This window comes from Dromiciops gliroides, chromosome 5 (assembly GCF_019393635.1).
Source record: "Dromiciops gliroides isolate mDroGli1 chromosome 5, mDroGli1.pri, whole genome shotgun sequence".
NCBI lineage: Eukaryota > Metazoa > Chordata > Mammalia > Microbiotheria > Microbiotheriidae > Dromiciops > Dromiciops gliroides.
Window position 1 is genome coordinate 89,919,714 of NC_057865.1, and position 17,711 is coordinate 89,937,424.

The window sequence follows — 17,711 nt, forward strand, 5'->3', positions numbered from 1 at the left end:
CTCCAGTTGTAGGGTAGCATACCCTCTGAGAGAATACTGAAATACCAAAGAAAGAGGGACTCATATCAGCTTGACTATTAATAAGTTTTCAGGGTTATTTGGTTGGTTGGCTTTTTTAAGGGAGTTTACTCACAAGAAGCCAGTTATCCTGGGTGGCAGCAGAACAAAGTAATATTGCTGATTCCCACACCAACCCTAGTCCAGGTCAAGTATTATAAAGCAACAGACCAAAGCATAGAGCCAGAATGGCTAAGGGTCATGTGTATGTTTTCCCATGAAATAGTTGGATCTTATTTGGCTGTTTATATTTACTCATGTTAATTTACATTTACTGTGAAACTTGTGGTCACAGTCCTAGGCTCTGGTCTACTCCCATTCAGCTACAAAGGAGAGATAGGAGAAGATACTTCCCCCATACTTTGCAGAGATGGAAGATGCATGAATTTGGATTGGTTCATGTATTTTCTAATTTTTTAAATATATTGATTAGTTTTGCTGTATTTTTCCTTCTTTTTTTCTTTTAAGATATTATTTGTTATATAGTATGGCTCTGGAGAGAGTAAAGGGAATATTTAGGTAGTATAAACACAAAATATATCAGAAATGTATTTCAGAATCTATCATTTCCTGATCTAGTACAGAGATGTGAGCACAGTTGGTGCTAAATAAATATTTTTCATTCATTTATTGGGTTCTGGTTAAGACAAATTTTATAATAAAATGTATAATATTCATCCTGGGGGTACCCAACACTAATGAACTCTAATCTGTAGCCAATGACACAATAGCATTCAAGATACAATAGAGAAATTATTCCAGGGGCTTTAACAGCGATGAAAATTATTTAAATTGTCCACCAAGTTGAGGAATCTGTTGTTTTGTCTTCTAATAATCCAGCTGAGTTAGAACAGATTGAAAAATATGGCTATATATGTCAGAAACCTGGAAGCATATGTGGTTAGGGTGTCTCCCAAGCAGTCAGAATGATTGATGTGAGGGAAGCACTAGTGGGATTCAGGTGCATGTACATTCCATGCCAGTCAAAATGTGGCCCCCAAAGAATTAAAAGAGAAACCGCATGAATTCAAAGATACCAAGCAAAATACCAAAATGAAGCAGCCACATTGAAATCTTTCATCAACCTTTGAGGACCTTGCTTCTACTCTCTAATTATTCCAAAGCTCCCACAAGAACAAATTCTTTGTCTCTCCCACATGGCTGCTGGAACAGCCAATTGTGTATACCCACAAAAGGGTTCTTTCATTTACAACTCCCTTGCAGCTTAATTAACACAGGCATAAATGTTTGACTTCCTTCTTTTCCCTGTGGTTGAGTCAAATTACCTTCTTCCAAGTATAAAAACAGAGAAAATAAACAGCATAGAACATATGTGGTCCAAGGAGAATGATATGAGGAAAGGCAAGAGAAAGGGAGAAGCAGTAAAGAAGTGAAGAGAGTTAAATGGTAAAGGAGAGGAACAAAGAGGGTGAAAGAAGAAAATAATATGGGAAGGTAATTTTTAAAAAATAGTACAGAAAATTTTTACAGAATTTATTTTCATCAGTCCCTGGTATCTGTCTTTTCTTCCAGTTTATAGCCTTTTTTTTGAATGGGTTACCTCAGCTTATACTGAAGAAAGCAAAATCCCATTCTGTCTATTTCGGTATCCCATGCTCCCAACTTCCTGACTGGGAGGCAAGGCCAGGTTCTATGCATGTTAGGCACTGGACTGTGAGAATTAAAATGTACCTTAGATTTCCATCTGGGCCAATTAGCTGTTGGCAGTCTCTACCCTCTGAGCCCCACAGCAGGCCAGTTTACAGGGGTCCTAAGGACACTATGCATATGCTAACACAATGATGCAAAATAAATCACCTGAGAGGAATAAAACTATAACACATTAACACTTCCCTGGGAACTAAATATTATACATGCAACAAAGAACAGATAAATGCATCTTTGCAAATGGTTTTGTTAATAGTATATATAATTAGCACAAATCAATTAACAAAAGTATTCTCTGCAATTTCTAAACAATGCTCTTTATCTAGTAGCTATATATTAACAAAGTGATAAAGTATAAAAATGTCTTTCAGAACTAATATACCTTTCTGTGGCACCTTCAACAGATCAGTAGTGGCATCAAGCTAGAATAATTCAAAAGCAGCAGATTCTGAAGCAGAAACTGCCAGGATCACATCAGGATTGATAAGATTGAATTCTGCCACCATAATTCCGTTGAGTAGGGCACCACATTCCTCAACCAGCCTGATGCAGCATCACGGGAGAGAGTAGACCGTCATCTCCCAGAGAGACCATCCTTCATTTTTAAGCATGGCCCCCAATCCCAAACTCACAAATGCAAAGTAGGAGAGATGAAGCAGCAGGTGGGAAAGAAGGGGGGAAGATAGCACTAAATGGTAGAAAAGGTGGACTGGAATATCCCTGTATACACCCTCAGGATATCTCATACTGTCAGAATATTGGTGCAAAGCTTTGACTCCTTTTCCTTAAAGCTCTACTTATTACAAATCTACTCTAGGCTGAGACCAGAAACAATAAAAATTTGCTCACTTAGAGATTTGGTAAAGAAGGAAGACAATCTGGCGATAGCTGATGCAAAACTGAATTAACTCTTAAATTGCCAACAGGAATTTTAGGAGCCTTAAATACCTTAATCTAAAATGAATAATCACAATTTGGAACTATGCCCAAAGGGCTATGGGACTGTTCATACCCATTGACCCAATGGTGCCACTGGTAGGGCTGTATCCCAAAGAGACCATAGAAAACAGAAAAGGACCCACATGTACAAAAATATTTATAGCAGCTCTCTTTGTGGAGGCAAATAATTGGAGATCAAGGGAATGCTCATCAATAGGGGAATGGCTAAACAAGTTGTGGTATATGAATGTAATGGAATACTATTGTGCTGTAAGAAACCATGAACAGGGGCAGCTAGGTGGTACAGTGGATAAAGCACCAACCCTGGAGTCAGGAGGCCCTGAGTTCAAATCCAGCCTCAGAAACTTGACACTTACCAGCTGTGTGACCCTGGGCAAGTCACTTAACACCAACTGCCTCACTAAAAAAGAAAGAAAGAAAGAAAGAAAGAAAGAAAGAAAGAAAGAAAGAAAGAAAGAAAGAAAGAAAGAAAGAAAGAAAGAAAGAAAGAAAGAAAGAAAGAAAGAAAGAAAAAAGAAAAAGAAATGATGAGCAGGAGGAATTCAGAGAAAAGAGAAACCTGGAAGAACTTACATGAACTGATGCTGACTGAGAGGAGCAGAACCAGGAGAACATTGTACATGGTAACAGCAAGACTGTGTGATGAACAATGGTGATAGATTTGACTCTTCTCAGCAGTGCAATGATCCAAAACAGTTTCAAAGATCTCATGATAGAAAATGTTCTCAACATCCAGAAAAAAGAACTGTGGATTATGAATTCAGACTGAACCATACTGTTTCTACTTTTGGACTGTGTTTTATTCTCTTCTTTTTTGAGGTTTTTCCCTTGTGCTCTGATTCTTCTTTCACAGGTTGGCTAATGTAGAAATATGTTTAATGTTTTTATACATATATAACCTATATCAGACTGCTTTCCATTTTGGGGAGGAGGGAGGGAAGGGAGGGTGGGAGAAAAATTTGGAATTAAAAATCCTATGAAACAAATGTTGAAAATTATCTTTATATGTAACTGGAAAATAATAAAATACTTTTAAAAATAGATAAAGAAAAAATTAAATGAATAATCAATCAGGATAATAGTATGTTCCTGTAGTTGGTTGGTAAGAAAAATCTGCCCCGTACAAAAAAGCCAAGAGTCCCCAATCAAATCACACTGCATAGGCAGCTGTCTGCATTAAGGCCATCCCTCTACAATAGAACCCATAAACCACCCCTTCATGGGTTTATCCATAGCAAGAAACCTAGCACAAACTAGAAAAGAGAGAAAACCTGGTGCTTTTCCTATTGACTCATGGAGAAGTCATTGATAGCCTCAAGGTAGATCTTTCTCTACCTTCCTTCAACCCACACATTAAGGGAAATATCCATAAGAGACAGAAGCACTTACACTGCATGATCAAATAAGTCAGTCCTAAAGATTACACATTTAATAGTGTCTGTCTACCTAAAATTCATTCTAGCAATTCATACCAAACACTAAAGAAATCAGTGGGACCTGTACCACAGGTTCTATCATCTCCCAGATGGGGTGGGGGGGGAATTACTCTGGGGTGGTTTTTTTTTTTTCCTGATGCCTTATTACAAGTTCAGACATACTCAGGGATAGCATGCAAAATGTTGAAATAGGTAAAGACATATTATAAATGGCTTCTGTGCAAAGTATTTCTCTCTAAACTTTATACTCTAAATGATATTGCTATTTTCTGAAACCTTATAGTAAGCCCTAGTTTGTTGGTTGGTTGCTGTCCTTCATTCTCAAAGAGGACCAAAATGACATCACTATGTGATAGTCAAGGTACAATGTGTCTGACTGTGTCTGATTAGAACAATATGAGATTGGAATGCTCTACAACAGGTCCAGCACAAATAATCCATGAGGACATTTGAGTTGGATTCTTTAAATTTGTGCATCTCATGTTTCTTTTGAACTACTTCAATAATAATTTGGTCAGAGAGCACAGCACCTTCTCTGATGTGGGGAAACCATACTGGGCAGTCCCATGCCAGTGTCTTCCATGTCACGCAAACAATTCCAAAGTTCTTTTTATGGGTTCTGCTGCTCCAGGAATTGTCTTATCAATTCCAAAGTTCTTAAGAGAGACCTTGAGACTGTCCTTATATCACTTATATCTGACCATCATGTGACTGTTTGCCTTCTGTGAGTTCTCCATAAAATAGTCTTTTAGTCAAGAATATGTTTAGTATTTGAACAATGTGGCCAGCCCATCAGAGTTGTGCGTTCTGTACTAGAGTATGAATTCTTGTCAGTTTAGCTCAAGAGAGGACCTCAGTGTCTGATATCTTATGTTTCCAGATGATCTTCAGGACCTTCTTAAGAAATCCAAATGGAAGTGATTCCGTTTCCTGGCATGGCACTGGTATACTATCCACATTTTACTGACATACAACAATGAGATCAGTACAGTGGCTCTGCAGACCTTCAGTTAGGTAATCAGCCTAATACCTCTTCTCTCCCACACTTTCCTTCAGAGTCTCCCAATTGCTGAGTTAGCTCTGGCAACACATGCATCGACCTCATTATCCATGTGTACATCCCTGGAAAGTATACTTCCAAGGTAAGTAAACTTATCCACAGTATTCAAAACTTCTCTACTTGCTGTAACTGATGGTTCTACATACAGATGTGTGGTGCTGGCTGATGGAGCACCTGTGCTTTCTTGGTATTAGTTGTTAGGCCAAAATTATCACAAGCAGCAGAGAACTGGTCCATACTTTCTTACATCTTAGCTTCAGAGGCTGCCTTGAAGGCATGATAATTTGTAAACATAAAAATACATAAAATCATGCACAAACACTCCCTCCACTTTAGTCTTTGCTTGTAGCCTTTTCAAGTGGAAGAATTTACCATCAGTGTGGTAGCTGACATTGATGCCATGTTCATCCTCATTGAAGGCATTTGACAATGCGGCTGAAAACATCATGCCAAAAAGCATGGGAACAACCACACAGCACTGCTTCAATTAAATTCAATTTATGCACGAGTCAAAAGATATCCCCCATGCCATTTTACCATTTTATCTATCTCAAAGTCTGGTGCTGATAGGTAAGTGACAAAGCAGCAGGCATGGATACACGGGGAGCTGTAGTCACCATCTTGCACACAGGCAGCCAAGGCCATAGGGTAGTCTTCTCACTGGAAGCAACAGTGGGATTTGGCAGCACCTTGGTTAACTGAGGAGCCTTTTGACTATACTACTCACTTCCTGCTGTGAGGAAGATACGAGAAAAGGTGCCCTAAAAAGTGTCTGCTTACCCAAAACTGGCCTTATTACTATGACAGGCAAGGATCCCACCATGTGGTCAAAACACAAAAAAATGTAGAAAAATTTCTGCAAAGATAAGTCCACGTGGGGCAGCTAGGTGGTGCAGTTGACAGAGCACTGGCTCTGGAGTCAGCAGGACCTGAATTAAAATCTAACCTCAGACACTTGAAATTTACTAGCTGTATGACCCTGGGCAAGTCATTTAGCCCCAATTGCCTCACAAAAAAAAAAACCCAAAAAACAAAACAAAACAAAAAAGATGAGTCTACTCAATACATGAAATGTGCACACTTATACACAACACAAAATCCAGTAGACTTGAAAGACAAACAACTCTTGTTGCAAGAAAAACTCATCAGTTTTCACATCCAAATAGCAACCATGAGTAAAATGAGGCTGGCTTGCTGAAGTCAGAACTGGATACCTGTTTTTCCGGAATTGATGCAGTGAAGGGGAGCATCAAGAATCTGGTGTAGGTTTTGCAATGAAAACTAATCTAGTCAACAAACTTATATGCCTCCCGAAAGGAGTGAAGGACAGGCTTGTGACAATGCAATTGCCACTTACAGGACGATACCATGCCACTATCATCAGTGCATATGCTCCTACCATGACAAACCTTGATGAGGTCAAAGAAAAAAATTTATGAAGACTTGGTTACCCTTATCATCAATGTCCCAAAAGAAGACAAGCTTATAATTCTGGTTGACTTCAATGCTAGAGTGAGCTCAGGATACCAGACATGTCAGGGTGTCCTTGGGAGTAACGGAATTGAAAACAGCAACAGAAATGATCACTTACTACTGAAGACTTGTGTATCTCATGACCTTCTTATCACTAACACTGTCTCCCATTTACCTAAATGAAATAAAACTTCATGGTTGCATGCTCACAGCAAACATTGGCATTTAATAGACTATGTCGTCATAAGGAGAAGAGACAAACAGGATGTAAGATTGAAGAAGGCAATGTGTGTTGCTCAGTGCTGGACTGATCATAGACTTATCAGCTCCAAGATAAATATGCACATACAACAAAAGTAGCAGCCCCAAGGCAAAATGACTACCACAAGACCTAATGACAACATATTAGAACACTTCCCTGAGAAGGAAAGTGTTGCTAACTTGGAGGGAAAGTTGAGCCAAGACAGGGTTGGCAACAGTGGAGCAAAAAAGAAGTGGGCAGCTTTGAGAGATTTGGTGTATAGCAATGCCTTTGCTCATCTGGATCAGAACACTTGCAAACATTAAGACTGGTTTGATGAAAATAATGGGGAAATTCAGAAGCTGTTAAATGAAAAATGAGAACTCCACAGGTTTTACCAACATAATAGTTTATCTGTGTCTAAAAGGGCAGTATTCAACTCCATCAAAAGTGAAGTATAAGCAAAGATTAGAGAGATGCGAGATCCTTGGCTCAGTAGGAAGGCAGGTGAAATTCAGTTTTACACTGATAGTAACAACCCAAAGTGCTTTTATGATGCCATAAAAGCTATTTATGGACCAAAAACATATGGTGCATCTCAGCTATTCAGTGCTGATGGAGTCACATTGATTATTGACAATCACATGATCCTGGAGAGATGGACTAAACACTTGCATAGTGTTCTCAATAGACCATCATCAATCAATGCTGAAGCTACTGACTGTTGGTTGACCTCAGGTTAAAGTCAACCCTCTCTAGCTAAATTTCTAACTGAAGAAGAGGTTTTAAATGCCATTAGGCTCCTTTCCTATGGCAGAGCACCTGGTGCTGATTATATCTCACCTGAGATTTACAAGGTTGAGGGTCCGTTGTTCATACAAAAGTTGAATGAAATCTTTTGGCCTACATGGCAAGAGGAGGTTATCCTCCAAGAATTCAAGAATACCTCCTTTGTCCATCTCTATAAAGGTAAAGGGAATGGATTGTCTCTCTCTTTATAATCACTGGCAAGATTCTTGACAGAATCCTCCTTAATAGGTTGATTCTTTACCCAGAAGATGGTCATCTAACTGAGACCCAGTGTGGCTTTAGAAAGGGTTTAGGAACAATTGATATGGTGTTTACTACCTGACAACTCTAGGGGAAATGCCAGGAGCAGAATAAAGGTCTTTATGCGATATTCAAATACATGACCAAGTTCCTTTGATACTGTCAGTCTTGAGGGCTTATCTCAATTATGTCAAAATGTGGTTACCCATAGAAATTCATCAGCATTGTACATCAATTTCCCAATGGCATGCTTGCCTGGGATCTGGATAATGAACAATGCTCTCATGCTTACCTAGTTACAATGGAGTGAAACAAAACCTTAGCTAATATGCAAATGGCATAATGATATAATGTACCTCTTCTGTCTAGGAGCCAGTCACTAGAAACCAGTTCATTTGATAAGAAATTCATTCATTCTAAATTGGTCAATATGAATGCCCTGGTTGGTGTTCCATTGATAGTGACTATTATCTTGACAGTCAAATATAACTGAAAATGGTTGCAATTCTCTCCCTCCCAATCTTGGGAAAACTCAAAAAAATTCTTATAAATGTTTTTTTCTGTCACTTGGTTTATTGTGAGAAAGTAGTCACAATCATTAGACCAGTTTTTCATCATTTACAACTAGGATAGGCACAATTTTTTTTTCAAAATAATATCAAACTTCTTTTTAATTTAAAAGAAAATTAAATCTCATAAGGCCCAAGACTCAGTGGGAGTGTGTTCAGAAGATAATTTGACATAACGTGGACACAGTTTAAATCCAATCAATTCAGACCAACTTACAGAAGCATATATAAAAAGCTAAACAATTCACATTTACTATTGTGGAAATGAATCATTTCAAGCTGTCGTAAGACAGAAAACTACCATTGCTGTCAACTTTTCCTTAAATTCTCACACACCCAATGCCCTCAGGCTGTTTACTGCTGCCCATTCTGAGACTTCCCACTCCATTTACAGTGACTTATATTCCAAATTTACTCCTCTTCCTTCCCTCAATCTCTTCAAGATTCCCATCCCTTCAGGGCTAAGACCTAAGCTAGATATTAACAGAAAGAGGACAATAATTGAAAAATGTCATTATGTCCTGAAACAAGCACTGACCTGAGAATTACTAGATGGTGGTTTTAGTCCTGGCTTTTTTACTACCTGTACAACCTTAGTCAATGAAGTCATCACTAGGAATTTCATGTTACCCACTTGTAAAAGGAGTCAAAATGAACACATGATCTAGATATAAATGGAGATATTATAAGAAACTGAGAATAAGGATGGAGAGGAAAAGAGTTTATGAATAAACAAGAGCCAGAGAGCATTATAAGATGTAAAATGGATAATTTTGATCATATTAAATTACAAAGTTCTTCTTCAAATAAAACAATGTAGCCAAGATTAGGAGAGCAGAAAACTGGGGGAGAGGGGGTTTATACAGTTTCTTAGATAAAGGCCTTATAGATCAAATATATAGATAACTATGTCAAATTTATAATAATATGAGTCATTCCCCAATTGACAAATTGTTAATGTATATGAAGAGGCAGTTTTTCAACGGAGAAATCAAAATTATATATAGTCATATTTTTAAATGCTCTAAATTCTTATTGATTAGAGAAATGCACATTAAAACTATTTTGAGATATTATCTCACACCTATCAGATTGGCCAGAATGATAGAAGGGGAAAATGACAAAAGTTGGAGGGGATGTGAAAAAATTGGGACATTAATACCCTTTTCGATAGGTGGCTCAGTGGATAAAGCACCAGCCCTGGATTCAGGATGACCTGAGTTCAAATCTGCCCTCAGACACTTGACCTTGGGCAAGTCACTTAACCTTCATTTGCTGGGGGTGTTGGGAGGAACACTAATACCCTGTTGGTAGAACTGTGAATTGATCCAACCATTTTGGAAAGCAGTCTAGAATTATGCCCCCCCAAATTGTAAAATGGTTGTATACCCTTTGACCTAGGAATACCACTGTTATGTCTGTTTCCCAAATGGATCAGGGAAAAAGGAAGAGAGCCTATATGTTCTAAAATATGTATACCAGCTCTCTTTATGGTGGCAAAGAACTGGAAATTAAGGGGATGCCCATTAATTGGGGAATGGCTAAACAAGCTGAGGTATATGATTGTGATGGCTTACAACTGTGCTATAAGAAATGATGAGCTCGTTGATTTAAGAAAATTATAGAAAGACTTAGCTGAAATAATGAAAAGTAAAGTAAACAGAACAAAAACACTATATAGAGTAACAACAATATTGTTTGAAAAATAATTGTGAACAACCAAGTTATTCTGAGTGCTATAAATACTCAAATCAACTATAAAGGACCTATGAAGTAAGATGATATCCACCTCCAGAAAAAGAACTGATAAACAGAAGTATTTGTAGTATGATTTTACATATTTTTATAAATCTCTGTCGAATGGTGGCCTTCTTTCTATCTGATCATCAGACAGATGTTAAATGACTTGTGAAGGGACAGATAGCTATTAAGTACCTAACATAGATACTGTAAAGCCTAAAATTCTAGCTGTGATGTTTAAAATCTAATATGTCGTAGCCTGACCTGGCCCCAGTGCGGGCAAGAAATTAGCTAAGATTTACTGATCAATTCAGCAAGAGTTTAGACTTTTAAGTATTTTTTAAAGTGTATTAGAAGTTAGTGAAGAGAGAGAGATTGAGAACAGATTCCTTATAGCATGGAAAATCCTAGCTTAGATCTATTCCATATAGCCAGAGAGAAAAACTTTCCTTTCCTAGCAGCCCACATGAAGTCCTGCCACCGCACCAAAGTCTGGATGAAAAGAGAGCGCTTCCCCCAGAAGCCCCCTGTGAAACAGGAAGCATGGCCCTCTACACACACAGCTCCAAGATAATTGGTTGGTAGCACTGATTGACATGACTACAGGCAGTTCTATAGATGTAACTTCCGGACACCAATCCGACCTTCGAAACCCCAGAAAGGTCACTTCCGGACACCAAGTCACGTGTTTTCTTCTCAGGCCTTATTCTCACAATGTCCCTCTTAGCAGGGGTTATCATTCCAATTCTCACAATACCAATATGTCACATAGATAACAATGCCTCAAGTACTTAATAGCTGTGTCCCTGCATAAGTGACTTAACTTCTGTCTTCAGCAGTTTCCTTGTCTATAAAATGGAGGTTATAACAGCAACTACCTCTCAAAATTGTGATAATTAGATGGGATAATAATTATAAAGGATATGCAAACCTTAAAGAACTATATAAATACAATTATTATATTATTACTAGATGACAATTTCCATTTGGTGATCCTTTAATGAAGGAAGAATACTTTCTCTCAACAAACAACTGAGCTGAGGCTCTGAGTACCTCAGCCTAAGGTACTCAGCCTGAGTACTTAGACATATGATCATGTATATACATACATACAAGTTAAAGACAATTAGAACCAGCTGAGAGGTGATTAGAACCAGCTCTACAAATTTCAAGTCTAGAAATCTTTTGATTTTGATGCATTACCCTTTCACTGCAAAGTAGTTTTAGAAGGAGGGGAAGACCATTATTTTTGCCATATGATTTATTTTTTTTAATTAATGAGCAATTATTTTCTCTCCATCTCAACCCCCTCCACATAAAAAAAAATAAATAAAACAGAAAAGAAAAACAAAACACTTGAAGGAAATATGCATAGTCAAGCAAAACAAATGCCCATATTGACCATTTAAAACTTAAGCATTATGTGACTTTCATTCATGATCTCTCTGTCAAGTGGTGAGTATCACATCATTAGCAGTCCTCTGAAGTTTGGCTAGCCATTTTGTTAATGATAATTCATAAGTCTTTCAAGGTTGTTATCCTGGGTGCTTTCATTTCAATCTGCATCAATTTATCGAAGTGATTCTAGGGTCTTCTGTCTTTCTGTCTTTCATCATTTCTTACAGCATAATAGTGAAATAGGTCTTTATTGATGGGGAGGTTGGTGAAAGAGTTCATCATTAAGGGATAAACATTTGTATAGTTCCATAGCCCTTTGGGCAGAGTTCCAAATTGCCCTCCAGAATGGTTGGACTTTTTCACAACTCCACCAACAGTGGAGTAGTGTCCCAGCTTTCTCACATGCCATGCAACACACAACATTTTGTGTTTTTGTTATATTTGCCACTCTGATAGTTGTGAAGTGATACCTCAGAGATGTTTTAATTTTCATTTCTCTGATACTGATCTAGAGCATTTTTTCACATGATTATAGAGAGCTTTGATTTCTTTGTCTGAAAACTGCTTGTTACTATCCTTTGACCATTTATGAATTGAGGAATGAATTGTATTTTTATAAATTTGACTCAGCTCTCTATATATTTGAGAAATATGGCCTTTATCAGAGTTAACTGTTTCAAAAGTTCTTTCCCAGTTTTCTGCTTCCCTTGTAATGTTGGTTATATTATTTTTGTTTATGCAAAACATTTTTTTAATTTTATATAGTCAAAATTATCTATTTTACATTTTGTTTTACTCTCCATATCTTCTTTTGATCCAGCAATACCACTGCTAGATTTATATCCCAAAGACATCCCCAAAAAAGAAAAAAAAATACCTATTTGTACAAAAATATTTATAGCAGCTCTTTTTGTGATGGCTAAGAATTGGAAATCAAAGGAATGCCCATCAATTGCGGAATGGATAAATAAGCTGTGGTATATGATGGTGATGGAATATTATTGTGTTATAAGAAATGACAAACAGGATGATTTCAGAAAGGCCTGGAAAGACTTGTATGAACTGATGTATAGTGAAGTGAACAGAACCAAAAAAAAAAAACCATTGTGAACAGAGATAGCAACATTGTTTTATGAAAAACTATGAATGACTTGACTATTCTCAACAATACAATGATCCAAGACAATCCCAAAGGATGAGCAAAAAAAACATACTATCCATCTCAAAAAAAAGAACTGATATTGATGAAACACAGACTGAAACATGCTGTTTTCACTTTCTTTCATTTTTTAAAATTTTATTCATGTTTTCTTATACAAAATGACTAATATGGTAATATTTTATAGAAGTGTACATGTATAACCTATATCTGATTGCTTACTGCCTCAGGAAGCGGGGAGGGGAAGAAGGGAAGGAGGGATGAAAACTGAAACCTAAAATTATAAATAAAAATGTTTATTACTTATTTTTTTTAATCCTGGAAAAAAAGAGATAAACATTTGATTTGGACTTTTGGAGCAATCAATCAATAAACACTTATTAAGTGCCTGTTATGTTCCAGGCACTATATTAAGTGCTGGTATACAAAATAAAAGGCAAAGAGCTTACCATCCAATGAGGGAAGTCAACAAATAAAAGGAAGCAGAAGAGCAGAATGGAGAGATGATGTCTAGTACTAGTGCCTGGTGGATAAATCTGAAGGAGTCCAAATATATGAGAAATTAATAGATGCCTGACCTGGGATCTCTCCTTAAATGGAGATTCTAGGAGGAGAGTTCTCCACACTCTCTAATAAGAGGAGGGAGGAGCCTCAGGGATAAGGGTCATGATGAAGGATAAAGTGGTCTTGCAGGATAAAGAGTTTCCTGGAACATAATGGAGAAGTCCAAAAGAGTGCAGCCAGGTGGGAAATGACAAATTAGATATACTAATTCAGCTGAAACATAAGAAGAAGGCAGGGCATCTCAGGTATATGAAAAAATATAAAAATTGTCAATGTTGGAGTTGTTGCAGGAAAACAAGCATACTAATGCATTGTTGGTGCAGCTGTGAAATAATCCAATAATTCTATACTTTAGAATTAAACTATACATATCCTTTTACCCAGAAATTCCACTTTTAGAAACACTCCAAAGAGGACAAAAACAAGAAAGATCCATTTACATGAAAATAGTCACAACAATACTTTTTTTGTTATGGTAAAAAAATATAATGATCATTGATTAAAGAATGCCTAAACAAATTATGGGATATGAATATAGTTGAATATTACTGCACCATAAGGAATTCAGGGATGCATATACTGATGTAAAATATGAAATGACACAAGTGAAATGAACAAAACCATTGAAATTACATATATGACTGAAACCATGTAAATGGAAAAAACACACAAAGAAACCTGAACACTAATTATGTTAAACCTTGATCTGAGAAAGTAACATGAAAATTCATATTATTTTCTTCCTTGATAAATATGTATATGCGTGTATAATCAAATTGGGTTTGCTTTTTTTTTTCTTTATTATTACTATTGTTGTTACAAGGGATGTCTCGGTATATAAAAGGGTAGAGATGTTCAGAAATGAAGGTGGTGTAAAAATATAAGATAAATAAAAACGTTTAAGAAAGAAAACTTTTGGGGGCAGCTAGGTGGCACATTGGAGAGAGCATTAGCCCTGGATTCAGGAGAACCTGAGTTCAAATACAGCCTCAGACACTTGACACTAGCTGTGTGACCCTGGGCAAGTCACTTAGCCCTCATTGCCCCACAAAAAAAACAAAAAGAAAGAAAACTTTGTTCTTAAAGCACAACATCACAGAAGATAGAAAAGCCAGGGTATGTTCAGGAGACAGTAAAGAACAGAGTGTAGTTGGAGCTTAGAGTACATAATCCGGAGTATAGAAGTTTGACATAAAGCTGAAAAAAATAAGGTGGTAACAGACTGTATTGGGAATGGAGACATACTTTAATTGATAGGCAATAATAAGCCACTGAAGACTTTTGAAGAAAGGAATGGCATGACTGGATCAATCCATTAATCTAACAGTGGTATGAAAAACAGCCCTCTTTTATCTGTGTAAAGCTGAGGGTGATCATTCTGCAAGTTCAAGCAGTCTACTTTCCATGCCCTTCTCCCAAAGCATAGATATGAATATGAAAAATAGTTATTCCGAATAAAATCATTTTTATAGAAATAACTCCTAATAAGCTATGAAGGAACAAAAGAGATTGACCAAACCTGGCCCTGGAGAGAGCTGGGATCAAAGGAAGAGTTTCTCTTTGAGGCCAGTTTTCTAGACTCTAATATGAAATCACAGTTACCTGTATTTCTTCAGAGCTTGAGTTATACCTTTTGTGGAATGCTGTAGTGTTGGATCTTGGGTCAGATTTCACAACTGTAGTTGTGTAACCACAAACAAGTGATTTAACCTCACAGAATTACAGTTTCCTCTGTAAAATGCAAATAACACTTACAGCACCTGTTTCAGAGAATTGTTATAAGCTGTGAAAAGTGCTTTGCAAAATTTAAAGTACTGTATAAATATCAGCTCTTCCTGTTGTTGCTGCTGCTACTATTACTCCAATGTTTTATTGGATGCAAGAGAATGAATCTCATCTAAGGCACATACTAGATATATGACTATGGGCAAATCATATGTCCTTTTTTAGGTTTCAGTTCTTTCCATCTATACAATGGGGATAACACCCATATGTGCTCCTTCACAGGGTTGATATAAAGAAGAACTTTTTAAGTATGTGAAGAATTTTGAAAACCCAAAAGCAATATATAAATTTCAGATTGTTATTAGTAATAGACATTTGCGCTAACACTATAAAGTGTAAAAGCTGTTCTCCTTAATTTCATGATACCCACCACAAATTCATGTTAGCTAATCCCAACTGGACTCTTTCCCCCCTTCACTTATGCTTTGTAACACTTTGAATCTTAATGACTTATTGAATCTTTATCCAAGTTCCCTGAATATCCAATTCTGAAGATATTTTGAAATTTCTCTGTACTGTTAAGTACCCAGGTCCTTAACTATCAACTAATGAGTTAACTGAAAAAAACAAGGCCATCTTTTCCTGAACTCTCTTGTCTGTATCAAAAGTCCCCTATGTTTTATCGTTTTTCCTGAAGTTACAAAAGATTAAGTATCCCTCCTCCTTTTGAAGGCTAACTTCTACCTGTGCAAATGGTTCCATCTCTTTCTGCCACTTTGAAGAGACTCTGTTCCATCAAATATCTATTCTCTCTTCTATATTTAGTCTCTTTTCCCATCACTGGCTCCTTCCCCACAAGATACAAACAAAGCCAAATCTCTTTAGTCTTTAAAAACAGTTTCCTCTAACCCTGTTCTCCTTCAAACTGGTACCTTCTCTCTCCTCTGCTCCATGATCATCAAGATGCACAAAATTCATAGTATGCATAACAACTTCCTACTTTACCAGGTTCTACAGAGGATACTTTTTTTTCTTAAAATATTCTGCATGTTGATGATTGTCAAGTTCACAATAAACAAGATAATTTTATTTTTTTTATCAGTTATCTGGTTTATTTAGGCATAAGCCTGCGAAAAGTTGATTGCCACAGCACAACACTTCTCACGAGTGAAGTGCTCGCCACTTGTCTAAGGGGCCCCGGCTGGGGATGTACTTAACCCCACAGCCATCAGGAATGAGACGCTTCTCAGCTATCATATCCTCTAACTGATCAGCATTGAACTTGGTGAAACCCCACTTCTTGGAGATGTGGATCTTCTGGCGGCCAGGGAACTTGAACTTGGCTCTCCGCAAAGCTTCAATCACATGTTCTTTATTCTGGACCTTGGTTCGAATGGACATGATAACTTGGCCAATGTGTACACGGGCTACAGTGCCCTGGGGCTTCCCAAAGGCGCCCCGCATGCCGGTCTGGAGCCTATCAGCCCCAGCACATGACAACATCTTATTAATACGGATGACGTGAAAAGGATGCAGGCGCACACGGATATGAAAACCATCCTTGCCACAACTCTTCACCATGTACTTGTTGGCACAAATCCGAGCGGCCTCCAGAGCTTCCGATGACAGCTGCTCGTATTCATCTGACACCATATGGCCACACAGTGGAAATTCATCCACTTTGGCTTTCTTTCTACCAAGATCGAAGATTCGGATCTTGGCATCAGGAACTCCCCTGCAGAAACGAGACTTTGGGTATGGCTTATTTTTACAGTACCTATAACAGCGGGCGGGACGACGGCCCATGGCGCCGGCGCCAGCAGGGGAAGGGTCTCGCGGCAAGGAAAAGGACTTCTCACCAGCTGCGTAGGACTTTTATAGGACGCCTGTCTCCATCCCACCCGACCATAGAGTTCCCGGTCCCAGTGTTCTGACGCTCTGGAACTTCCGCCTAACCATAGAGAAGTCAGCCCACTGAGCCTGCGCGCTCGGCCTCGGGGCGTGGTCCTCAGTGCCGATAATTTCTATTAAAGAAATGATTCTGAGGAATCTGACTTGAGAGGTCAGATGTCAAGAATGAAATCATGAAGACAAAAACCAAAAGATCCTTATATGGAAAAAGAGATATATGTCTAAAGTAACCAGTGTGGCTGCTCAAGGAACTCATTAAGCACTGGAGAATTAGAAAATATGTGTAAAGAAAATGGAATCGAAGACCAATAACTGAGGCTGAATAGAAAAAAGTGGTGGGATTCTGTAAGAATGATGGTAAGGACAATAATATACAGAGTGAACTGTGTATGACAATACAGTCTAAGATCAACATAAAGCGCTTATTTTTTGCTAATATGGATTTGAGTAGAAAATCAAAGCAGCAACAAGATTGCTGCCCATGATAAGAGATAATAGAAGGTTGAACTATTTAACTCTTGTTTTATCTCGGTTTCCTATGAAGGAAAATGATCTCCAGATTAATGAGAACTGAAATCCAAAGAAAGTAGGGAAAAAGAGTATGTAGCTGTCCTCAATCAATTCAAGTCACCAGACCTGGATAAATGACATCTTAGCTTGCTAAAAGAAATGGAAGATATTAAGTTACCAAGGATATTTT

The 17,711-nt window shown here is 37.6% G+C and overlaps 1 protein-coding gene across 2 annotated transcripts; it reads right to left on the reverse strand.

The window, feature by feature from the left end:
* Positions 1-16,261: 16,261 nt before the first annotated feature.
* On the reverse strand, positions 16,262-16,906 carry LOC122729352 (60S ribosomal protein L10-like). 2 transcript variants are annotated; one of them, XM_043968194.1, is made up of 2 exons: positions 16,798-16,906; positions 16,262-16,716 (listed from the first exon to the last, which is right to left on the reverse strand). In XM_043968194.1, the coding sequence occupies exons 1-2, from the start codon at positions 16,904-16,906 to the stop codon at positions 16,262-16,264; spliced, it is 564 nt and encodes a 187-aa protein (XP_043824129.1). The 2 variants fall into 2 exon arrangements, with proteins under 2 accessions (XP_043824129.1, XP_043824128.1); XM_043968193.1 differs by having other exon boundaries at positions 16,262-16,906.
* Between the last annotated feature and the right edge of the window lie 805 nt (positions 16,907-17,711).